We start from the raw sequence: 26849 nt of genomic DNA, 5'->3' as shown, positions 1-26849 counted from the left end.
CATTAAAAACAATTTTATTTAAATAGATCCCATTAACATCTTGTATGTTGGGCTTAAAAAAGGGGGTTGATTTCAAAGCAGCGCAATTTTAACATTATCAGTAATCTAAATACACCAACACTGTGCAGAACTTCCAACACTGTTGACATCTGCAGTGCTGATGAATGCTGTATACTGTATGCTATTGCTACAAAATTAATCTCATTCTTTCAAACAAGTCAGAGGTGCAACACACTGCGTCACATATACGCCTACATTGTCTAGATGACATGACAGTAATATGCAAAACTGTAGAATATTTGCATTCTTCATCACAAGGTGTACTGTGAGACTGCCTACAGGTCAAGCAAAGCAGTGGCATGTGAGTAGTTACAGTCTCAGTATAATATATCATGGCTGTCAGACGTTAACGGTCAAGTCTCAAGAATAAGCATGAGATTTATAAGGAGATTTATAAGTTTTTGTTTATTGTTGAAGATTGCTAATTTACAAGAAAGGTTATATGAATAAATACAACTAAATGCATGTTGTTCAATGCCAGTGCTTGCTGAAGCTCTGTGGAATGATGCAACTGCAACTCTGTTCATCATGTAATGAAGGATAGACCAAAATCCAGCTAGGTCCATCCTAGGACAATGTCCACAGCTATAAGGAACTCTTTCAATGGTGTTTAGAATATATGAGTTATACATTTAATAACACTGATGTCAATGCCCTCAAAGTCACTGTCTGCATGAGTGTCTCTTCTTCACAAAAAGGTTCTTTTACTGTTCATCACTCATCCCAAATGAGTTCTGCATGGATTTATGTTGTCTTGAGCGGATTTTCCAGTGACAATGGAGATGAGTGATTGACAGCTGATCCCTACTTGAGAGCAGCACCCACAATGCACCTTCATGTTGGCAGGTCCAAGAGATTGGTGACAGGTCAGCTTTCCTCTCACTGTGCCAGCAGGATGACATAAATGGGCTGTATTGATTACCTAGTGTATAGATAGGAATGAAAAACTTTAAATTTAAACTGATTGGGTGAATGAATAATGAATTGTGGTAATTATCATAAACTGTCAAGGCCTAACGTTAAAAGTATTATAAAGAATTACAAAGATGTGTCCAAAAGAGAGTTGTTCTGTTTAGCTAAAACTAAAACTATTAACAATTATTTTAAGTACTTGAAATTAAGCTAAAATAAAATAAAATATTAGTATTAGATGAAAAACTGATTTTTTTTTAAATGATACATTAGAAACAAACTGAAATAAATAAGATTAGGTTGAAGTACTAAAATTACTAAAACTGAAAAAAAAATTATCAAAGCTTATATAGATAAATACAAAAACAAAAAAACTAAAGTAGATTAAAACCAGAAAGATAAAAATAAAAACTAACCCCAAATTAATAAATAACAGTATATAAATAATACTAAATTTACACTGATGTGCACATTTAGAATATTCACTGTAGTCAACAGGATGGTATATTGCTATCAGCATTTGGGAAAATGGGAAATGGAACTCACTGAATGGCACTTTATGATGGGCTTATACCAGACCGTCATAAAGGGAGAGTGCCTGTACAATAGAGGGGTCTGCCTTGGAGCCCTCCTGAAACTCCTGCAGAGTCAACATCCCATCTGCATTCTGTTGACAAAAGGAAGACAATTAGTCATAAGTCATGTCACTGTTTCCACACATAATTGTATTAGGTACATACAGTTTTTGGTGGAAGATATGCAGGGAATCAAGTAGAAAGACAGGTTTTAGTGATGCATTCAAATCTCTTCTTTCTCTTTAGAGCACAGTGCTTTCAAAGGCACTTTTATCAAAGCTTTTCGATGTACTCTATAGATGCAGTGCAATAGAGCTTCTATTTTAAATCTTTCATGTGGCATGCCTTCTGTGTTTCAATCACAGCAGAAATAAGCCATTGGTATTTAACCTACAGCTATGAATGACAGTCATGGGATGTCATGGGTTTGAAATGTTGTTGATGACTAAAAAAAGAGTTATTGCAATTCACTATAAATACAGTACATTTTCCATATTTATTTTTATACAGTCAACCATTTCTGCAAGTAATGTGCATGAGAACAATGAAGCAGCTGAAGACAATAAGTACAGTAAATAAATGCCCAGAGTTCACCTTATCCATCATAGCAAAGATGCGGTCGACTCGCTTTTCTGGTGTGTTTTCCTCCTCCGGTAACTCCACTGTGTTCCCCTGCAAGATATAAATCAGGCATACATTATTGGGACATACCTATACTCCTGGCTTTTGATAGCAGGATAAGAAACAACCACAGTCGGAAAAACAAATCATTTGTGTTTGTAGCCTATCAGGTGGAAAATAAATATAAATGTTGTTATTTATATGTTTTTCCACTTCAGATAAAGTCAAACACATTTTTGTAACAGCCAACTGAGCAAAAAGAAAGAAAGAATCAAAAGACTGCAATGAATACAAGCAATTCAGCTTGCTGCATGCATCAAGTTGAACTTAAGGGAAAAATATTGATTACTGTAATCAATACAGTGAATATAAAAAATATGGTTAATTATGTTCATTCGATAGCATCCAAGGGCAAAACAAAATAATAATAAGTGTTCTGCTGTATCTTAATGGAACTTTATAGTAGTTATATGTCAATTTAATGTATAATGTATTTGGTATCATGGATAACAGTGAACAGTCATTTTTTTATTAATTTAAAGTTCATTTATCCAAATACTACTGCTTAGCATTGACTCAGATTAGTTCAGTTTAACAGTAACTGAAGTTATCTAACACATCAATGTCAGTGTCCATACAAATTTGCAAGATTAATGCTTTACATGTATATTTTTATTATTAGTTCATGTGAAAAACCTCACTGTAAAGTTACCCTTTTCCCCATACTCTTAACGTATTTAAAATAGTCTGCTGCAGAGATGCACAATATGTAAGATGTTCAATATGTAAGATTCCTCATGTGTTTCTTATTTTATATAAAAGGTTAAACATACATGTATTTTGTTGACAGAAAATGGAGGTGCACAAAAAGCTAAATCTACTGAAAATGTCTCGTTGTTCTCATAGAACGAATGGGTTACTTTCATAAATTTTACCACACAGGTGAATATACCAATTATATATGATCAGAGCAGCAAGAAAATGTCTTGTTTAATAAAAAAGGCACCCAGTGCTATTAAGCTTCCTGGAAGCCAGTGTTTATAAAGATATCCACAGCAGTCTCTTTATCAATTTGACAGAGCTTCATAATCAATTTTTTGAGTTTAGGCTTACAATAAACACCATGTTGGCCTTCCAAGAAAGCCCTCTCATTAACTCAATAGAAACAGAAAGTTACGGTTCAGTGAGAAGCAAAAGACTCACCACCATCTGGTAGATGGCATCCACAATGTTCAGCATCTCATCTCGGGTTATGAAGCCATCATTATCAAGATCGTAAAGTTTAAAGGCCCCTGTGACAGCAATAACAAACAAGCACATTAAGAAAAGTCTCTCTCTGTAGTATCTTCCAATGAGCGGAGAATAAGTGTAGGATATAAACTATTCTACTGTTTATTTTGACATTCTCATCTTTTCATTAGTCATGATGATAAAATAAAATGAAGACTTGGTAGACTTTTCCAGATCATTTAAGTAGCACATTCGCTGTGGGTAAGATCTGTTTTACTGTAAGACTCTCGAATGTCACTTCCTGAGACAGATAAATGAATACATATCTGCTGCACAAATAAGGAATTTTTGATGTATTGATGTACTAATGTTATGAGATATATAAAGGAATTCTGGTCTTACATCTGAGTTTTTCATCTAGTGTCCCTCTGGATGTGACAGACAGAGCTTGAATAAATTCGGAGAACTCAATGCGTCCATCCTGTGGATACACAACAGAAAAACAGCATGAGAACTGATAGGTAAAGTGTAAAAAGGAATCTAAAGAAGTGACAAAAAGGGTTGATTTTATACTGCTTTGTTACAGCCTCACATCAAACTGAGATGAATGAGACACCAAAGAGGGCAAACAACTGCAGAGTGACACAGCAAAAAACTGCAGACAGCAGCAGGGAAAGATGTTATCTTACCTGTGTTCAATACCACCTCTCAGAAGGTTTAACATATTGAAAATATCATTTTGACAGTGATTTGGAAGTGTGTCTAAAGATGTGACTGTAGCAGACAGTCCCACTGAGAATGGTCTACAGGGGCATCAGACCGGCAATGTCTGACTCACTCACACACACACACACACACACACACACACACACACACACACACACACACACACACACACACACACACACACACACACACACACACACACACACACACACACACACACAGACACACACACACACAGACACACACAGTTTCTTGTGTCAAATTCTCTTATAAAGCTTCTAAATGCATCATCATTTTGCTCAGACTTTGACAGCAAATTGTTCTACCAAAAAAAAAAAAACTAAATTTTTTCAAATCTGTTGAAGCTGTATTTCTAAAACTAAAATGGAAAGACATAATGTCTTGTCACTGAGTAAATGAAAGTGAATGGAATGTTTAAACATGTTATTTTGATATTCAGCCAAACAGTTCTTCTGGGAGAGATTCTAGTGATGACAATTTTCCAACTCAGTGAAGATGATAAATCAAAACATTTCTTGGTAAACTGCAACTTTAAAAAGACCCAGTAGGTAAATGTTATAGTGCTTTTCTTTTTATTGACTTTTCCCTATTTTTAGCCTCTTGTTACCTTGTTTTCATCAAAGACGTTGAAGACAAAAGTGGCAAATTTGGTGGGATCACCGAAGGGGAAGAATTGCTTGTAGATCTTCTGAAAGCCAACTGCGTCCAACTGACCACTGGGGCAGTCTTTGATAAAACCCTTATACCTGCCACACAGATAGAAAAAAAAAAGATAGGCATGAGGCAGCACAACTGAAGAAAAGAAAGACTGGTTCTGAATTAGATTATAGAACAACACACAAATTTACAGTATTATTCAAGTCTTGGGTCAGTAAAGAAATTGATACATTTATTCAGGATGCATTAAATTTGAGTAAAAAAAGTAATTGTTTTAACAATTTTCAACTGTAATAATGGTTTAAAAAAATGTTTCTTGAACACCAAATCTACATATTAAAATGGTTTATGCAGGATCGTGGTACGTGGTGTAAATTGCCAGTAGAAAGGAAAGTGTGTGTGAGTGGTGGGCTATTTTTCCCCACCTAAAGCCAAAACACAAGACATGTTTCCTCCAGTTCATAACCCCCTGTGAAGATAAAGAGTCTGGAACCAAATGTTAGCACCCAAATGCACTGCTAACAGTGTTTCAGAAAAATGTGGTCAGTGTATTTCAAGATAAATTAAACCTCTGTCACTCTATCCAGTCATTTTCACAGACAACACTTCAGCGCTGTTTGTTTTCTCTATGCTAATTGATCCCTGACAAACTTGAGGACTATCATTGCAGATAGTTTCCGAGCAATTTGGGGCAAAGGGCAAAATGGTTGCCCAGGATATTACAGGGCACGTCAGTCTTCAATGCAAATTAATTTCCAGGCATGTCAGTTTAGATTCTGCATTTCAGACATCATTCTAGGAATCTCTCTCAATATTTGAGGCCCAAATTGCTAATTGCAAGGTGTGTGAACTTAACTATATGAAATATTGAATACTACTAGCATGGGGGGAATAAAGAAGATAAAATTGCTTAAATTATGTCTATTGCCCAGTTCTGATTTAGCTTTTTATTCTTTTTCCATATACTGACCTCTAAACTTGACTATTGCCCCAGCAACCAATCTCTTACACAATGCTCTTATCACATCTCTTAAATCGCTCAATGCTCTCTTTCTTTCTACATGACAATATTCTAAACTTAAATCTCTACTTAATGCACATTGATTTGGTAGGGTGTAGGGTATTTATTGGCTTGCTCTAAGACAGGGCTTTTCAAATCTTGTCCTGCAGGGCCAGTGCACCTCAGAGTTTAGCTCCAACCCTAATCAAACACACCTGAGCCTGTTAATCAATGTCTTTGGGATCATTAGAAAATCACAGGTAGGTGGGTTTGATCAGGGTTGCCTCCAGGGCAAGATTTGAATAGCCCTGCTCTAAGAGATTGCCATATAAAATACAAGGTTTTCTGAACAGTCATTCAAGACTGGGCCACCTTTGTAAATGTTATAAAAGCAGAAAACTTTCTTCCCTTTCCTCCGAGTACTGTATTTGACTGCCTCAATTTTTTTATCTGGATTGTTAGTTGCTCTTCTTTGTTACATCCTTTTTGTCTTCTTTTCTTGCTCTTTTGCTCTGTTTCTTTCTTCATCCTTCTCTCTTTCCCAACTGAGTGCCTAGAGTCACGGGTTCCCCATCTGGCATGAGAGGCATAGAGCAGCCAGGAGGAGTATAGATGTTGGCGTGTGAAGTTAAGAATTCATGGAGAACAGAGGAAGGACAGAGATTCAACACAGCCCAAATTTGTGCTCTGAAGTAGCACTGAATATCTACAATGATGTGGTACTTTAGTAAAACATCATCCCTTCCCTTGGTGGCAGATATTCTCGAAATGAGTGTGGTAAAGAAGAGAGGTGTTTGAAACCACAACCACACATTACATTTTTTTATAATGAAACCACAACCACATTCACACTCATATACTAAAGCAGATGCTTTCTGCAGGATTTCCTGCCCAAGAACCACACACTCAGTATATGGCCAAGAAGAATACAATGGGAATTGCAGAGGATGGAAAGTTTAATTTCATTTAAACATATGTGTAATAACATTATTGTGCAGATTTGATCGATTACAGTTTATCTCTCAGGTAGTCATGATGAGTCATGATGAGGAAAGAGACGGGGAGAGGGATGGGTACAGAGAGAAGACATAAAGAGCACACTTACCACTGCTGAACTTCTTTCTCTGTAACTGTAGACAGAACAAGACAAGACATAGTTAGATTTTGTTCCATCTACAGTTAATGGAAACTGTACATGTAAGGCTGGTTTGTGCTGGGTAATGTGGGTTTGGTGCTGGTCTAGCTGGTGGACCAATGTAGTGACTGAGATTTGAACACAGAATAAAGTTTCAAATCAATTTCTGAACCGCGGTAGTAAACGGAATGTTTAAGTACCATTTGAATTTAATTTTAAGGAAGTAGAAATAAAATGTGATTTATATTGTAAAAAAAAAAAAAAAAGATGTGCAATTTTAACAAAAAAATGAAAGTTTGTAAAGTAAAACTTTAAATTATGTTTAAGTATTGTGTTATTTGAAGGTTTTAAAAAAATCACACACACACACAAACACGTACAAACAACACCTCATTTATATATAAATCTGCGATTAAAAAAGATTGTAGTCTTTATGCTCAGTTGTGCTCTGTTGGATGCCTTCTTGCTGAAAAAAAAAGTATTTTTAAGATGGAAAGACAGACAGATAGATCGGGGAATAAGTGAATTATTGGCATTGTAACCAACGTCATATTGCTGCTGAGAAGCTGAATGGAGAAAGGGAAACGTGGAAACCTGAGAGGAGATCTGCTGTTGCTGTCTCTCACTGCTTAGAGGCAGACTGCCATGTCAACACAGCTAACATCAGGCCAGTCACTACACTGTCACTACATTTGACAGCCTCTGAGTCATTGCCGAGAGAGCTTTTTCCACAAAGATTTATTCCTCCTACATACGCATGAGCAGACACACTTTTAGATCCAGTGCTACAGTGGAAGGACCTGTAAATGAAATTACAGTTATACATTTTAAGTATTCATTCAGCACTTTTATCAAATGAATTTAGAGGCTTTTTTGTACATATGTGCTAGATGGATGTGTTTGGCCTTTTATGATTAGATCTTGCTGTATCCAAAGAAACATACATCATAAGTGCATATGTCACAGGTCGGGGTGGCCAAGCCTGACTGCACCCACCCCTGAAACCCAGGATCACCTCGGGGAGCGTACCAGAGAAACCAGACAGACGAGAGAGTATAAAAATGAACAAAGTTTTATTTAGTTAAAAGCATTTAAAAGTCTCTGTACTAACTCTATGTCTCCCAACCAGACCGGGATCAGACCTCGGACGCCGGGAGGGCGTGGAGTCTTCGGGCAGTTCGTGCCCAGAGGATCCTGCGATCTGCACAGCAGAGTAAGTAATCACCGTCGGTATGTGTTCTTGAATGAATGGTGGGCTTACGGCTGGGAGATACTTCGGTTAAGACTGGGGGAGGAATAATTCTTGGGTCCACCTCTTTTCACAGGGACATCACTTGCGGCGTTCGGCCCAGAGGATCCTGCGATCTGCACAGCAGAGTAAGTAATCAACAGCGGTATGTGTTCTTTAATGGATAATGGGGCTTACGGCTGGGAGATGCTTCGGTCGAGACCGGGGAAGGAACAATTCTTGTGTCCACCTCTTTCCACAGGGACATCACATGCGGCGTTCAGCCCAGAGGATCCTGCGATCTGCACAGCAGAGTAAGTATCAACAGCAGGTATGTGTTCTTGAATGAGTAATGGGGCTTACGGCTGGGAGATGCTTCGGTTGAGACCGGGGAAAGGAATAATTCTCGTGTCCACCTCCTTTCACAGGGACATCACATGCGGCGTTCGGCCCGGAGGATCCTGCGATCTGCACAGCAGAGTAAGTAATCAACAGCGGTATGTGTTCTTTAATGGATAATGGGGCTTACGGCTGGGAGATGCTTCGGTCGAGACCGGGGAAGGAATAATTCTTGTGTCCACCTCTTTCCACAGGGACATCACATGCGGCGTTCGGCCCAGAGAATCCTGCGATCTACACAGCAGAGTAAGTCATCAGCATGTACACACACAAACTTCCCGCAAACAGGGAGCACGCTGAATGCCTGGGTGTTGGTTACGGCGATGGTGGTGGGCTTTCGGAGTGGTGAGCGTCCGGCATTAACTCCATATATATGTTCCCCACACTCTGTAACTTCACTTCAAACAATTTATTATGTAAACCCACCACTTCAGGCACGGCACACCCACTCTTCGTGCAATTAGAGCCAGCACTCACCCAACGATTGCTCCGTCCACTTCACAACGTTATTAATCCCAGTACAGGTGTATACAATTTATCAAAGTCCCAGATCAGGTCACTTATCTTCCCTCTGATGATGATGGCGCGGCCTGGTCTTCACTTGCTTCCCATAACTCGCACCCTTTCCGTCCTTAATATCTCCACTCGATCGCTGATATATCTGTTGCACAGCCAGATAGCCGAAACCCCACAATAGTCCTCAACTACCTTCACACGCCAGCCCAAAACGTCCAAGGGATTCACCTCTCCCAGGGGAACACATCCGAAGAGAAGAACAACATCCGGGGAGAAGACAACGAGGAAGAACAGCCGGGGGAACGAACAGCCAGTAGGAAAACAACAACCCTCATGGTCTCTGTACTTCCCTTTTTATATGGTTACTCCGCCTCCATAATCCTCTCACAGATCGCCACATCAAACTCTCCACACCAGACGTCAATCTGTCATTAGCGCTGTTATTGTGGCGTAATGCGCAACCCGGAAGTGGACCGGTGTTACCGCGACACCGTCCCGGGGGGAACACAATTCCAGCGGGACTTAGTTCCGCTTCTCTTTCGTCACCCCGTGACATACCCCCCTGCCAAACCGTTCTAGTCCCTAGAACGCCTTTCAGTCGCCCATTCTCCATAGCGTGCCGGGGGCCGACCTCGGTTCTCCCTCTGGGACCGTCGTGGTGGCGAGACAGGGTCGATGTCCGCAGGCATATCCATTGGGTCTCTGGGGGCCATTTCTGCGGGGACATTTCCCCGTTCTCCTGGGATCACGGCCCATCCTGCTATCCACGGGGCTACAGCTTCAGGCTCCATTGGCGCCTCCTCTACGGGGCTGGGATAGTTCGGACAGGGGCGGATCATGTTCCGATGGACCACTCTAGCGGGCCCGGCTTTTCCTTCGGGCCGAATCGTATATACCGGCTGTCCCGGCCGCTGCTGGCCCTCGACCACATATGGTGTACTCTCCCATCGGTCACTGAGCTTCCCCTTTCCCTGTCGCCGGTTGTCCCTTACCAGGACCCTTTCTCCTGGGAGGAGGGGGGCTTCCCGAGCCGTCCGGTCGTACAGCCTCTTGTTTTTCTTCCCAGCCGCTCGGATCCGTCTCGAGACTTGCTCGTATGCAAAATGGAGGCGTTGGTGGTGGCGCCCTACCCATTCGGTTACGTTCCCCTCCTCCTCGGTTGCTGCCGTCCCCAGCAATAAGTCGGTGGGCATCCGCACATGCCTGCCAAACATCAAATAAGTGGGGGCGTAGCCCGTGGTACTGTGCGTACTGTTATTGTAGGCCTGAATCAGATTTGGTAGCGCACTCACCCAGTCGCTCTGATGTTCTTGATCTAGCGTGCCGAGCAAGTTCAATAGGGTCTGATTGAACCGCTCGCATCCGCCGTTTCCCTGGGGGTGGTAAGTAGTGGTATGGATCTTGGTGCAGCCGTACACTTTACACAGCTCTCTGATTACCCGAGACTCGAAGTTTGGCCCTTGGTCCGAGTGTAGGAACTCGGGGCAACCGAACGGCTGGAAGACAGCCCTCCACAGAGCAGTGGCGGTGGTATTCGCCGTCTGGTCCAAGGTAGGAATGGCCCAGGAGTACTTGGTGAACAAGTCGGTAATGACAAGGATGTTCTGATAGCGGTCTGCTGGCCGACCCAAAGTCAAGAAGTCCATTGCGACTATGTGGAGAGGAGCCTTTGCCTGGATGGGGACCATCGGTGCTCGTGCCTCCTTCCTGGCTTTGAACAAGGTGCAACGAGGACAGGCCCGAACGAAGGTACGTACCGTTGCTTCTAGGTTGGGCCAGTAGAAGTGTCGCCTCAAGAGAGAGACCGTTTTCTCGTGCCCTTGGTGGCCCAGCTGATCATGGTACGCTATCAAGAGCTCTTGCACCTGGCCTTCGGGGACAACGATCTGTCGGAGTTCCTCGTCCAGCCCCGGATCTCGGACAGACCTACAGAGTACTCCCTCCTTCACCTGTAGTCTGGCCCATTGTCCCAACAGCTTCCTTCCTGCTCCCCCTTGGGCCCGTTGTTCGGCCAACGTCGGTTTTCGCCCCCGTTCCAGCCATCGCATCAAGCCACTGATCTCCCTGTCGGCCTGCTGTCGCTCTTTCCAGCGGCAGGGGTCCCATCCCCAACTCACAGGCATCGCCTCACGTTGAGTCCCCGGCGCCTCCACAATGCCCACCATATACTCCTCTCCCTCGGGGTCTGGCGTGGGTTCCGGTGGGTCCCTCGGACCTTGAGCTTCCGGGAGTCGGGACAGGGCGTCAGCGTTGCTGTTCTCCCGTCCTGGCCGGTACCGGAGCTGGTAGTTATAATTGGCCAACTGGGCCACCCAGCGCTGTTCCACTGCCCCCAACTTCGCCGTCTGTAGATGCACTAAGGGGTTGTTGTCAGTTACTACCGTCACCTGGGCACCCCACAGGTAATCTTTGAACTTCTCGCTGAGTGCCCATTTCAGCGCCAGCAACTCTAACTTGAAGGAGCTGTAATTTGCGTCATTCCTCTCTGCTGGATGAAGGCTCCGGCTTGCGTAGGCTACGACCCGCTCTACATCGCCTTGTTGCTGGGCCAACACGGCCCCCAAGCCCAGGTTGCTCGCGTCTGTATATAAGACAAAGGGCTTGGAGAAGTCCGCATACGCCAGAATCGGCGCCTGCAGCAACTCGTGTTTCAGTCGCCGGAACGCAGCCTCACACTCGGGGCTCCACAGGATAGCCGGTGATCCGCGACCTCGGGGGCGTCCTGTCCCAGCCAGCAACTGATTTAGGGGCTTTGCGATCTTGGAGAAGTCCTTGATAAAGCGGCGGTAGTACCCCACGAAGCCCAGGAAGGACCGGACCTGCTTCACCGTCTGTGGGGCAGCCCACTCTCGTACCGCCGACACCTTCTCCGGGTCGACCGAAACTCCCGCCGCGCCCACACAGTGTCCCAAGAATTTGACCTCCCGCCGTAACAGATGGCACTTGTCCGGCTGGAGCTTCAGCCCATATTTCTCCATGGCCCCGAAGACCTGCTCAAGGTGTTGTAAGTGGGAGTCGAAATCTGGGGAATAGACAATCACATCATCCAGGTACACCAAGGCGGACTCCATCAACTGACCTCCCAGGCACCGCTGCATCAGCCTCTGGAAGGTGGCAGGAGCGTTGCAGAGGCCGAAGGGCATCCGGTCCCATTCAAAGAGACCGAACGGGGTGGTAAAGGCGGTCTTCTCCCGGTCGGCCTCGGCCACTTGTACCTGCCAGTAGCCACTTGCCAAGTCCAGCGTGGAGTACCATGCCGAGCGTGTCAAGCCAGCCAGGGAGTCCTCGATCCGGGGTAGGGGGAACGCGTCCTTCCTAGTGACCAGGTTCAGCTTGCGGTAGTCAACGCAAAACCTCCATGCGCCAGTCTTCTTCTGTACCAACACGATGGGAGCTGCCCACGGGCTGCTGCTCTCTCTAACAACCCCTCGATTGAGCATACCCTGCAGCAGTGTGCGGACCTCCGCGTACAGGGTAGGTGGGACGGGTCGGTACCTTTCTCTACTGGGCTCTGCATCTCCGGTGGGGATCCGATGTTGCACGACGTTGGTGCAGCCGTAGTCCTCTTCGTGTGCCGAGAAGACATGTTGCCACTTGCTCAGCAGGTCTCGCAGCTTCCTGGCCTGTGCCGGTCCCAGCTCCTCCCCTTGCAGGGAACTTCCCTTCAAGTGGCCGGGCACCTCCTCCCCTAGACTCTGGGGCGACGAGCTCGCTTGGGTAAGGGCCACTTCCACCACCGCGGGGTGTACTTGGCGAAAGCTCACGTCCTGGTCCTCCCGCACCTGATGGGGTTCTACCGGCGTTACCTTGACCAGCCGCTGGTGTTTGTATAGGTGCACGACGTGGGGCGTCCCGTTCCGAACTCTCACCGGGATCCGTCCTCTTCGTGCCACGGCCAAACCTCTGGCGACTTCTACCTGCTGGCCATCCCAGTGGGGCTCCACCAACACCCATTCCTCCGCTCCTACGTCCCGCTGGGGGACTCGTACCCATACTAGGGCCTCGCTGTTCGCTGGCACGGACAGGGCATACCAGCACGCTACCCGACCAGTCCCTTCGCGGCCTTGCCGGGCCCGGGACATCTGGATCCGTCGGCAGTCAGCGGCGACGCGTTCCCATTCCTGTTGTTCGGCCGGCGAGATCCCTCGAGCGGGCCTTACCCGAAACAATTCTTCCCAACATGCAGATAATACATTCATACCTAGTAAGGCCCGGTGACTCCCCAAGCAGTGGTCCTTTACGATGATCACTCCCTTCTGGGGCACGATCACTCCATGGATCTCCAAGTCCGTCAGCCTGTAGCCAATGTAGGGGATGTCCAGACCATTTGCTCCTTTCAGGGAGAGCCAGGGAGCCTCCGTCCCATGCATCCTCTGGTTTCCAAACAGCTCTTGCGACAGGCTCTCCGCGAACAGGGTCACCTGGGATCCGGTGTCGACGAGACAGGGCACCTTCACACCGCACACCTGGACCTCCACCACTGGGCTATGCCCGACCAGCCTGTCCTTGGAGCCTGCTCCGATGGGTGGGTCATCTAAGGGGGTCCCGACCACACGACCCACTGTGGCCGGTCGACCTAAAAACCCCCCTCCGAACCTCTTCGAGGGCCACACTGTCGGCTGTAATGGCCTGGTTGGCCACAGCGGTTGCAGATAGGTCGTCCTTGCTCGTCCCACTCAAACTGGGGTCGGTTGGGCCGGTTAGGTCGCCTCCCTGCGTCCCTGTTCCCGTCCGAGTACACCCGGTCCCGCGAGATGGGCCTCACCTCTGGCCTGGTAGCCCCGAGACGCAGCTCGTCCACGAGCGTCTTGGTTAGCTCCGCCATCTGCTCCCGGACATCCTTTAGGAGTTCTAGCTTCAGAGTCTGTTTCCACTCCGCCATGTCGGGGACAGCCACTACGGAGCTACTTACGGCCGCACACACAGGGGGCTCTTTCACCTCAGCCTGATCAATCTCCAATGCCACCGCTTCCTTCTTTAGGTCTTCGAAGGTGAGTTCCGGCTCCCTCCTAAATTGGACTCTAAGTCCCTGGCGTACCGGGCCTTCCCTTAGCCCCAGCAGGAATTGGTCTCTCAACAGGGTCTCACCCTCTCCGAGACCATGGTCTGGGCGCCCCTGCAGCCTGGTAACTTGCTCCCGTAGTTGGAGGGCGAAAGCTCTGACGGATTGGCGGGGGCCCTGCTTGCTGCTGAAGAACTGGGCCCGGAGAACCGCAGTTGGAGTAGCGTCACCATACCTTTCCGTCAGGAATCTGAACACAGACTGGGCGGTGGTTCGGACAGCTTCGGGGGCGGCTTGGACTTCCCGCCGTGCTTCCCCGTCAAGGGAGTTGAGGGCAAACTGTAGCTGTTGAGTCGCGCTCAGTCCCTGTAGCCCGGCCAGATATTCGATCTGAGCCCGCCATTCGGAGAGGCGCACCTCTGACTCACTTCCTCCATATTTCTGGACCCAGGGGTTTCCCATGAACACTGGCATGACTCGGGGTGGGGCCCCCAGTGCCTCGTCGTCGGCCATCTGAGAATCCCTGGTCGCTCAACCCGAGGTGAAACCCTGCCGACTACGCCAAATCTGTCACAGGTCGGGGTGGCCAAGCCTGACTGCACCCACCCCTGAAACCCAGGATCACCTCGGGGAGCGTACCAGAGAAACCAGACAGACGAGAGAGTATAAAAATGAACAAAGTTTTATTTAGTTAAAAGCATTTAAAAGTCTCTGTACTAACTCTATGTCTCCCAACCAGACCGGGATCAGACCTCGGACGCCGGGAGGGCGTGGAGTCTTCGGGCAGTTCGTGCCCAGAGGATCCTGCGATCTGCACAGCAGAGTAAGTAATCACCGTCGGTATGTGTTCTTGAATGAATGGTGGGCTTACGGCTGGGAGATACTTCGGTTAAGACTGGGGGAGGAATAATTCTTGGGTCCACCTCTTTTCACAGGGACATCACTTGCGGCGTTCGGCCCAGAGGATCCTGCGATCTGCACAGCAGAGTAAGTAATCAACAGCGGTATGTGTTCTTTAATGGATAATGGGGCTTACGGCTGGGAGATGCTTCGGTCGAGACCGGGGAAGGAACAATTCTTGTGTCCACCTCTTTCCACAGGGACATCACATGCGGCGTTCAGCCCAGAGGATCCTGCGATCTGCACAGCAGAGTAAGTATCAACAGCAGGTATGTGTTCTTGAATGAGTAATGGGGCTTACGGCTGGGAGATGCTTCGGTTGAGACCGGGGAAAGGAATAATTCTCGTGTCCACCTCCTTTCACAGGGACATCACATGCGGCGTTCGGCCCGGAGGATCCTGCGATCTGCACAGCAGAGTAAGTAATCAACAGCGGTATGTGTTCTTTAATGGATAATGGGGCTTACGGCTGGGAGATGCTTCGGTCGAGACCGGGGAAGGAATAATTCTTGTGTCCACCTCTTTCCACAGGGACATCACATGCGGCGTTCGGCCCAGAGAATCCTGCGATCTACACAGCAGAGTAAGTCATTAGCATGTACACACACAAACTTCCCGCAAACAGGGAGCACGCTGAATGCCTGGGTGTTGGTTACGGCGATGGTGGTGGGCTTTCGGAGTGGTGAGCGTCCGGCATTAACTCCATATATATGTTCCCCACACTCTGTAACTTCACTTCAAACAATTTATTATGTAAACCCACCACTTCAGGCACGGCACACCCACTCTTCGTGCAATTAGAGCCAGCACTCACCCAACGATTGCTCCGTCCACTTCACAACGTTATTAATCCCAGTACAGGTGTATACAATTTATCAAAGTCCCAGATCAGGTCACTTATCTTCCCTCTGATGATGATGGCGCGGCCTGGTCTTCACTTGCTTCCCATAACTCGCACCCTTTCCGTCCTTAATATCTCCACTCGATCGCTGATATATCTGTTGCACAGCCAGATAGCCGAAACCCCACAATAGTCCTCAACTACCTTCACACGCCAGCCCAAAACGTCCAAGGGATTCACCTCTCCCAGGGGAACACATCCGAAGAGAAGAACAACATCCGGGGAGAAGACAACGAGGAAGAACAGCCGGGGGAACGAACAGCCAGTAGGAAAACAACAACCCTCATGGTCTCTGTACTTCCCTTTTTATATGGTTACTCCGCCTCCATAATCCTCTCACAGATCGCCACATCAAACTCTCCACACCAGACGTCAATCTGTCATTAGCGCTGTTATTGTGGCGTAATGCGCAACCCGGAAGTGGACCGGTGTTACCGCGACACCGTCCCGGGGGGAACACAATTCCAGCGGGACTTAGTTCCGCTTCTCTTTCGTCACCCCGTGACACATAGTTCTTATGTTTAAATCGTTGAACAGCATGTCTTGAGATGCCCCAGTGAGATGCTATATTGAAGGATTATGCAGATGCAACACTTTAGCATTTTTGGATCTGATATTCTCAGTATGCCATTGGCTCAGATGGTCATTGCGGTTTGTGTTAGTTCAGTGTTTACATTTTAATACTCTTAATTACTGTTTGCAACTGTGTTTGCACACATACACACGTACACACACAGAAAGCTCTGGTAGGAGGGTAGTCATTACCAAGGTCAGGGATGTCCATCTATGTAGAGCGAAAGGTAGAACGGGGAAAAATAAATGGTGAAAGAAGATAAATTGTATGAAGATGCAAAAAATTTATTTGATTATGAATGAGGAGGAGAAAGAGAACTGTTGAAACAGGGATTTGACAAAGACCTTGACAAGCAGAGAGAGCTCTAGCTGAATAAGGAGTCAAATATTATAATAAATGTATAAAGGATTAAAATATTTACATAACTAAAGGGTAACAGAATCCAGTGGTACAGCAAAAAGATGTCTGGAGAGGGAGACGAGAGGGCAGAGGGCACATGGTAACACAGATGTGTCTCATCAGCGCATATGAACCAACATGACTCCAGCTACTACATCCTTCTCCATCTGCTACAACAAAGAACAAAAGAGGGGAAAAAACACCAGAAGAGAAGCCTCCTTTAAAACAGAATAAATAAGATACTCAAGATAATATGCTCCTCAAATCCATAAAAACCCAGCCCACAACAAACCCCTAAACATCTCATCTAATCTGTCTGTCATGCTGCAGGACACTTATACTCATTCTACAATACTACTCCCCCTCACTGTCAGCTATCGTGGGCCGTGGCAGCAAATTAAGACCAGCTAAAGAGCAAGGCAAGAGCAAAAGACAGAGACAGGCTAAAAATAATGAACAATCCACCGCCTTGGGAGCCAGTACACTGTCAGAGTCTGATTTATAACGCAAATGACTGGAAGACACACTAGATTGTAAGATGCTGACACAAAGGTGTTTTTGTGCATATATCTTAAAATGAACCATAAACAAATCCATATACAGTACATGCCCAAAATACTGTCAATCCTAATTCCGAACATTAACTTTATCATTCTGCTAACTACCTGGACCCTTATGGTAAAACAACATATGCATCTTTTTGTAATAACATTTTGTAATAATACTGTATCTCATATTAAATAAATGCAGCCTTGTTAAGCATAAGAGGCTTATTTTAAAAATGTTAAAAATTAATGGTTCTTACTTCTTACATCTGACTGATAGCAGATTCACAAGGGATATTTGATCTTACCAGGAGGTAAAACCGGAGGTGAGAATTAGGTAAATGAATGACTAATGAAAGTTTTTCCACTCCTATGAAAATGAATGAATGTAAGACAACAACAAAAATTCAGTAAAAGTGTAATTGGACAGCTTCTGGTCATGGGCATTTTTCCACTTCCTGTGTATTGGAAGTTCTATGAAGATGACAGTTTCACCTGTAGTCACCCATAAAAACTAAATCAGACATTTTTTCTACAGCTTTCAAACTGATATAAGCCAAAAAGGGGACCCAAACAGTGGCAGGCAGTAGTAAGACAAGGCCAACTTACAAAATCCCATGCTGAAAAGGATTACAAACACAAATTCCTTTAAAACACCTGGAACATAAAATGAATTACAAAATAGCCTCTTAACAAAAGAGTACACTAGGAACACACAGTGTTTGTGACTAAATTGAGCAATATACACTGAAAACTGGTAAATTTATCAATAGGAACACCTCATAAATCGAGAGCTAACTGCAGTACATTGCTGATTACGTGAATCAGAGGACATCCCCTTCCAGGCTGCCTGTGTGGGCTACAACCCGAATTCCGGAAAAGTTGGGACGTTTTTTAAATTTTAATAAAATGAAAACTAAAGGAATTTCAAATCACATGAGCCAATATTTTATTCACAATAGAACATAGATATCGTAGCAAATGTTTAAACTGAGAAATTTTACACTTTTATCCACTTAATTAGCTCATTTAAAATTTAATGCCTGCTACAGGTCTAAAAAAAGTTGGCACGGGGGCAACAAATGTCTAAAAAAGCAAGCAGTTTTGAAAAGATTCAGCTGGGAGAACATCTAGTGATTAATTAAGTTAATTGATATCAGGTCTGTAACATGATTAGCTATAAAAGCTTTGTCTTAGAGAAGCAGAGTCTCTCAGAAGTAAAGATGGGCAGAGGCTCTCCAATCTGTGAAAGACTGCATAAAAAAATTGTGGAAAACTTTAAAAACAATGTTCCTCAACGTCAAATTGCAAAGCTTTGCAAATCTCATCATCTACAGTGCATAACATCATCAAAAGATTCAGAGAAACTGGAGAAATCTCTGTGCGTAAGGGACAAGGCCGGAGACCTTTATTGGATGCCCGTGGTCTTCGGGCTCTCAGACGACACTGCATCACTCATCGGCATTATTGTGTCAATCATACATGCCAACCCTCCCTAATTTTCCGGGAGACTCCCGAATTTCAAAGCCCCTCCCGAAAATCTCCCGGACCGACCTTTCTCCCGAATTTCTCCCGATTTCCACCCGGACAACAATATTGCTACACCATCCGTCACTGGGGGCCGTTTTAGACCAAACGCTTGCGCTCCCATGGCGTCTGTCGTTGCTATGCAACCAAACTGCGCTCTCCATGATGACGACGAAGAAGTATCAGCAAAGGATTAATTGATTTCTAGCCTCACCTCGGCTCGCATTAGCTTTACTACTAGATATATTTCTGGAGATGAGAAGGAAAAACCCGCCTGGAAAAAGTAGCGCACCACGTTGCTTCCATTATGAGCGTGCTCACCGCGGCCGCGCACCTACGGTTGAAATAACGACCTTGAGCGCGAAAAAGATGCGATATGTGAACGGCCCCTAGAAGCAGACGTCTGAAATGAAAGGCAAGAACAGCTATTTATTTAGCTTTAGACTGTTACATGAAAATTTAAAAATGAAATGTCATAATTATAATGTTTTGAGAGTTTACTTATGTAATTGTTGCATTAGGCTATGAATTAATAAATGTTTATTGATAAGATCTAGCTATTTCATATCTCTTCATTTACAGTAGCTAACAAATTAGGGTCTAACCGCCTGAGGAGAGGCCTTAAGGAATTGAATTTGTCAAATAAATGGATTACATTTTTCTTTGCGTTTGTGTATGTGATATTATATATGGCGACACATCGTTTGTGTATGTGATATATATGACGACACACAACCCCCCCCCCCCCCCCCACACCCGGGTCCTTTTTAATATCTCCCTAATTCTGAGGTCTCAAGGTTGGCAAGTATGGTGTCAATGACATTACTAAATGGGCGCAGGAATACTTTCAGAAACCACTGTCGGTAAACACAATCCGCCGTGCCATCAGCAGATGCCAACTAAAGCTCTATCATGCAAAAAGGAAGCCATATGTGAACATGGTCCAGAAGCGCCGTCGTGTCCTGTGGGCCAAGGCTCATTTAAAATGGACTATTTCAAAGTGGAATAGTGTTTTATGGTCAGACGCGTCCAAATTTGACATTCTTGTTGGAAATCACGGACGCCGTGTCCTCCGGGCTAAAGAGGAGGGAGACCTTCCAGCATGTTATCAGCGTTCAGTTCAAAAGCCAGCATCTCTGATGGTATGGGGGTGCATAAGTGCATACGGTATGGGCAGCTTGCATGTTTTGGAAGGCTCTGTGAATGCTGAAAGGTATATAAAGGTTTTAGAGCAACATATGCTTCCCTCCAAACAACGTCTATTTCAGGGAAGGCCTTGTTTATTTCAGCAGGACAATGCAAAACCACATACTGCAGCTATAACAACAGCATGGCTTCGTCGTAGAAGAGTCCGGGTGCTAACCTGGCCTGCCTGCAGTCCAGATCTTTCACCTATAGAGAACATTTGGCGCATCATTAAACGAAAAATACGTCAAAGACGACCACGAACTCTTCAGCAGCTGGAAATCTATATAAGGCAAGAATGGGACCAAATTCCAACAGCAAAACTCCAGCAACTCATAGCCTCAATGCCCAGACGTCTTCAAACTGTTTTGAAAAGAAAAGGAGATGCTACACCATGGTAAACATGCCCCGTCCCAACTATTTTGAGACCTGGAGCAGAAATCAAAATTGAAATGAGCTCATTTTGTGCATAAAATTGTAAACTTTCTCAGTTTAAACATTTGCTATGTTATCTATGTTCTATTGTGAATAAAATATTGGCTCATGTGATTTGAAAGTCTTTTAGTTTTCATTTTATTAAAATTTAAAAAACGTCCCAACTTTTCCGGAATTCGGGTTGTACATTCTGTGAAGCAGACTCTCGGTAAATCTCCCTCCACATCACGTCTGCTGTAGTGCCTCTACCCTGGGCCACCCACTGTGATATTTGATTAACCTTATTTGTGGACATAAACTCAATGTGAAGGCAGGGGAGGGACGAGGCTCTGCTGGAGACTTCAGACCTGCTGACAGACCTGGTTGCCATCATCACCAGTGAGTTATCCTGTCTATCTCTTTCAGGATCACCAGATGCCTTCTTTTGAAAACATACCTATATGCATATGTGCAATTTTCTATGCAGTGCGACAGAAAAGCAATTAGAACCCTCTTTGTGAAAAACAAAATGGCACATTTTTAACATGTGAATGTTTGTGTTGGTCTAGGGGTGTCCAATCCTGCCCCTGGAGGGACAACGTCCTGCAGAGTTTAGCTTCAACCAACTTCAATGATGTTTCTACTGGCTGTTGACATTGAGTGACTGTGATTTCACCAAGTACAACATATTCCTGGATCAACATCCTTGTTGATCCTGGAACAACATTCCAATTAACCAATCAGAATTGAGATATAACTTTTCAGGAAATATCTGTTTTAGGTTTACGATCAGGGCTTAGGTGCTTCTACACCCTTGTTAATCAGCTATCATTTCTTACAGATTTTAGGAATAAATTATGAGTAGGGTTTGGTTTAGAGGTAGGAATTGGGTTTAGCCTATATTTTTGGACAGTCAAGATGATCCAGGATCAACAAAAGATGTTGATCCAGGAACATATCTTACTTGGCATAATCACGGCGACTGTTGACATTGACACCATACCCAAATTGACCGTTCCCTACATTAGTCCACTGTAATGAATCACAACCTTTGTAATCTTCGGCAAGAAGGAGGCGGGAACCGGCGGACAATCACACAACATTTTAATAAAGCAAAATAAACACAAAACAGCGCACCAGTCCCTCACGGACGACTGGTGCGCGCAAATAAAAACCAAAACACAACTAAAAGCCCAGGCCTGGTCCTCTCTCGTCCTTCACTGTCGTCGCTCCAGTTTTATATCCTTCCATCTCCTCCGTGGGCCTCGAGACCGGCGGGTCGAACAGGTGTAGCTCATCTCCAATCACTCCACCGGCCTCGCTCCCATGTCCCTCGGCCCCGCCCCACTCGTCACATACCCCCATCGCCCCTCGCAGGCCGGGAGGTACTCCCGAGACTGCGCTCTACTCCCCCCCCCCTCCGGGGGGGACCGCTCACGGGGACCTGCGGGAACCTGGGGGTAGGACAGGCGAGGCGAGAGAAAAGGAGATGGAAGGAGGAGCGACAGAGACGAGAGAGGGGAGAGAGGAGAAAAAAAAAGAAAAAAGAAAAAAATCCGGTTCCCAGACGCACCGCTGCTCGGCCCTCCACCAGCTGGGTGATCTCCTCCGCTGTGCCTGGCGGTGGCACTGGACGGCCCTCGGCGGACGGCACGACACTCCTCCGCCGCCCGGTGGACGGCGACGGCTCGTCCGGTTTTGGGCAGCCGGCAGGAGTCCCCCGTTCCCTGCTCCTCCCCGTTCCGGCGGATGGCAGCAGGCTCCGGCCACCTGGCGAACGGCGCCGACTCCTCCGCTCCCTCACGGACGGCAGCCGCCCCTCCAGATAGCGGGGGGTCGGCAGCGAGCTTGCCCGTCCCCGGCAACTCGCTCCAGTCCACCGCCTCGAGCGTCCATGGCGGCACACTCCTCGCCAGCTCGTTGGCACCGCGGATTCACCACAGCGGCGAGGGATCTTCAGCAGCGCGTCCCTCCTTCTCCCGGGTTTCGGCACCACTGTAATGAATCACAACCTTTGTAGTCATCGGGAAGAAGGAGGCGGGAACCGGCGGACAATCAAACAACATTTTAATAAAGCAAAATAAACACAAAATGTTTGGTAAATGTATGAATGATTCAGCTGCAGGCGCCATCTTCTGGCAAGACATGTGAATTCATTCGGCATGACCCTCACAGTGCATTATGGGTATTGACTAGGCATTGAGTGTACATCAGTTGTACACACATTATTGAAGTGTGTTATGGGAAAGAATGAGTGCATTTGATAACGTCCACCGTTACAAATGGCTTGTCCCCTCAAATAGTTCACTATTTAAAGCCCAAAGTATACTTCACTTTTTATGCATATGTGAGAGAATTTCTCATCAGAACAGTATGAACACACCCCGATTTTTTTTTAACTGTGTGTACTTTCTACACGCAGGTCGCACATGCACATTGAATTTGTTTTGCAGTAATCAGTTGTTCCACAAGGTGGCAACACTGTTCCAGGGTGTTGTTTCACAATAGAAAATGAAACAAAAGGGAAAACAGACAGAACAACAACAACAAAATAACAGAGACTGCTACAACAGATGGCCACATTGACAAGCGATTCTGAGCGAGAGGGACATTTTTTTTTATCTGCCATAAATTATGGTGAAAAATATACCAGACACTAGACATGGATGAAGCTTTCAAAAGCACATGTGTCAACTGCCCGCGTTCACGCAAAACATCAAATGGAGCACAGGCCTACTTTGAAAGGCTACATGTTTGACTGTACGCATGTGCTAGCGCACACATACAAAAATGAAGTATACTTTGTGCTTTAGGGTACAGGGAGCAATTTCATACACAGCCAGGGATTCTGAAGACCTTGATTAGCTGGTTTATGTGTGTTTAATTAGTATCTTAATAAATAGTTTAAATGTATCATTCTTCTTATTGAAGCAGTGGAAGATGTACTAGCAGTCTTTACTGGATCAGTGGATATAGCTCATCGTCATGGTGACCATAAAAAATGAACTAGAACTGAACAGAGTGTGCGAATTGATGACAAAAACAAACAATCTGAGTAAAATATTATGATATTACAGACAGCTTGTGGATGTGTTAGGCCAAATCGACAGCTGCCGGTCTGCAATTAGACAAGGGAATCAATCTAGAGAGACCAAAGGTTACATTTCTGGATGAGAGAAGGGGGAGAGGATGAACATGGCTGATGTGAAACTAGTAATAGTGACACAAAGATTGAGAGGAGAGTGGAACAGACAGTGTAGACACTAGGCAGAGAGAACGAGAAGAGACAAGGCTGAAAGAGTAAAGACAAGGACTGGAGAGGAGAAAAACTGAAGAAGGATATGGGAACAGAAGGAGAGAGAGAAAAGAGAGGCTACAAGGCCTGTTAATGGCTAATTACAGATTGCTTGTTTGTTTCTGTGTGTGTACATAAAGCTGTTGCCATGCAATGCAAATATAGTTGCAATGCAAATATTTCAATGCTTCATGCACTCTTAATTCTCTATATGTAAAAAAATTATGAAATGCATACTTTCTGCAAGAAAGGTTTGTTACATGATGTGTTTAGTGTACACTATTTATTTTAATGAATGGAGAGCAAAGAACTTTATCACTGCATAAAAAGAAGAAATAGTGTTGAAATAGTTCACAGTCAACTTTCAATTAATTTCTCATAGTAAAAAAAAAAAAACTTCAGGAAAATCTTCACATCTTCAGGTCACTTACGTGACCAATGCATCAAAACACTTGTTGTCTGAATAGTGACTGACATGAATCCTTAATGTTAGGGTTTTATTGCAGACATCGTCTCATTGAAAGCCTGTTGGATTTCTGCTCAACTGCTCACACTCTGATATAACCCTGCAGCGAAGGAGCAGGAAATTATTTCCTTACAGTCCTGCTTTACCCCCCACTGTGCACAAAACCCAACCTCTGAGGATGCTCATTAAACATGAATGGTTCACTACCACTCGGAATGTGCTTAAATTCTACTGAAGTTTAAAGGAGTACATAGTAAATAAGTTACCTACTTGTAGCAGGTGGCTCTTTGATAATGTCCCAGAGAACTGATACATTAAATGTTAGTTTAAAAAGTAATTAATTAAGTAGCTATCACTATAGTAACAACAAAAACAAGAATCCAGTTTGATAGATAACTCACAAACATAAAGGCATAGATCTGTCACCATTTACTCACTCTCATGTTGTTCCAAATGGTTTTCTTTCTTTACAAAAAAAAAAAAAAAAAAGACTTAAAAGATAAAAAAAAATATTGGTAACCAATAAAAAAAATCAACTGAAGAAAATGACATTCAGGTTTGGAACAACATGTAAGTGAATAAATGATGATTATAAAATAATATAAGCCAAGCAAATTAAGAAAAAATATGGAGAGCAGAACATGAGGTCACTCTCCAGAGATTAAGTTGTAATAAATGATCAGTTACAAATTATAAAACATATCTTAAGTTATAAATATATCCAGTGCACTTTGCTGCAACACTGCAATGCAGATGGAATTTGTATTCTTGTATTGAGCCAAGAGGTAAATCTGTGACATTTAAATCCACTACTGGTCAAATGTCTTTGTGACCACAGGTCAGAGGTTACCTAGTGTCAGCCTCAGATGTCATGCCCATGGACTGTTGGCTGAACGTCTGAGGCATATGGGACACAAAAGTGGAAACACTTCAGGAGTGTCGAAGTCATCATCGGATTGGTTGAATTCTTCAGGATTTCCGGGAGACGTGTGTGTTGTGTTTTTTTTTTATTTGTGTTTATTTATTAGAAACATAAGTCATGAAGCAAATCAAAATATCCTTGATTATGGCATAGTTTGAAAAATATTGCACACTGTGTGATGGCAACAAATAACGAAACCTCTTTGCATCTGCTTGCATTTCCATGTGTTTGTATACATATAAATGTAAATGAAATAAACAATGTCTTCTGGGACCGTGGTTTTACACTACAACAAAAAAATGGTCACTTAAACAGTTGTTGCTAATCTAGTCATGTGTACCTAATTCTGTCATAACTATGATCGCAGTTCTACCTTCCCCTCTAAAATTTGCTTCACCTATTTCTCACTGTGATTAATATGCAGCATTAACATGGTCTCAAAGCCTCATCTCATTTCAGCAATCTAAATCAAGTCAAAGCCAGTCCATGTGATAATGAAAATGCTAATATTCTTTCTCCACCTCAGGGAAGGATTGTTGCAACACAATTTGCAGTTAGCTCCACACCTTATTGACTCGACATGTGAGTTGCTGCCAGCTGTTCATGTAGGCACTTTATCTTCTCGCAACAGAGATGCAAGCCAGTCAAAACACGCTTAATGATTTTATGATTAGTGACAGAGGAGAATCAACGACCCCTCAGACGAAATGATGATCACATTTAATTCAAAGCTAACATAATCGTTCATAAGCAGGCAGGTAAGACACACACACACACACACACACACACACACACACACACACACACACACAAATAAACAGAATCAATAGTGCAGTATAATAGCTTGGTTACATTCAGCTTATACTTAAGCCAATTGCAACTTTATGGAAGATGGTTTTAAAGTAAATACTATAACAGGCTTGTGTTCACAGAGAAGGAAAATAATAGGGAGAATAATTATAACTTGCAATTAACCAGCACAAAAAGGCACTAGACATGGAAGAAAGGACTAAATAGGAATACTCACAGTAGGTCTTTCTGCACAGCTCTTCCACTACCTCAGGCTTTAGCTTGCTGTTGGACTTGCCCATCTCTCCAGCTGGCCACAACGGTTTATCCCCACTCCCCCCAATCCCACCTTCCACTTACATTTAAAAAAAGACAGAGAAAGAAGGAGAGAGGGAGAAAGATGAGGCAGCACAAGAGACCCACAAGTCCTTTTAAATCGTGCTCTGCCTTTTCTCCAGACTGCAGCAGTCTAAAAAAATAAATAAATAAGACAAAAATAAGGAGGAAGGACAAGTAATTGAGAGGAGCAAATTACACACAAGCAATGTGATTACAGCATGCAGTGCATAGAGTTGTCTCTCCTCACTCAGAGGGAATGAAAGAGAGAGAGAAACAGAGAGGGCTTTAATCAGTTAACCGGCGTCCCTTCTCCCATTTCCTTCACCTCCTCCAGTCCTCCTGCCAGTGTCTGTGGTTCCCTTGTGGAATCAACTGGCTCTGAGCACCACTGGAGCCCAGGAGAGGCACTCTTCAATTGGGTACATGCTGCTGTCTGGCTCGGTCCACTGGAGGAAGAATCGATTCACTGACTTACTCAGACATGCAGACGCATTCGTTGGCTTTCTCTGAG

The 26849-nt window shown here is 44.7% G+C and overlaps 1 protein-coding gene across 1 annotated transcript; it reads right to left on the bottom strand.

Moving 5' to 3' along the window:
- Positions 1 to 14: 14 nt before the first annotated feature.
- Positions 15 to 26849, bottom strand: ncs1a (neuronal calcium sensor 1a). The gene is made up of 8 exons (XM_059550625.1): positions 26238 to 26849; positions 6908 to 6932; positions 4753 to 4891; positions 3801 to 3879; positions 3372 to 3460; positions 2142 to 2219; positions 1519 to 1639; positions 15 to 982 (listed from the first exon to the last, which is right to left on the bottom strand). The coding sequence occupies exons 1-7, from the start codon at positions 26299 to 26301 to the stop codon at positions 1541 to 1543; spliced, it is 573 nt and encodes a 190-aa protein (XP_059406608.1). The 5' UTR covers positions 26302 to 26849; the 3' UTR covers positions 15 to 982; positions 1519 to 1540.

Source organism: Carassius carassius, chromosome 5 (genome assembly GCF_963082965.1).
Source record: "Carassius carassius chromosome 5, fCarCar2.1, whole genome shotgun sequence".
Classification (NCBI taxonomy): Eukaryota; Metazoa; Chordata; class Actinopteri; order Cypriniformes; family Cyprinidae; genus Carassius; species Carassius carassius.
Note: the sequence above shows the minus strand (reverse complement) of the source record. Positions and strands in the feature narration are given on the sequence as shown.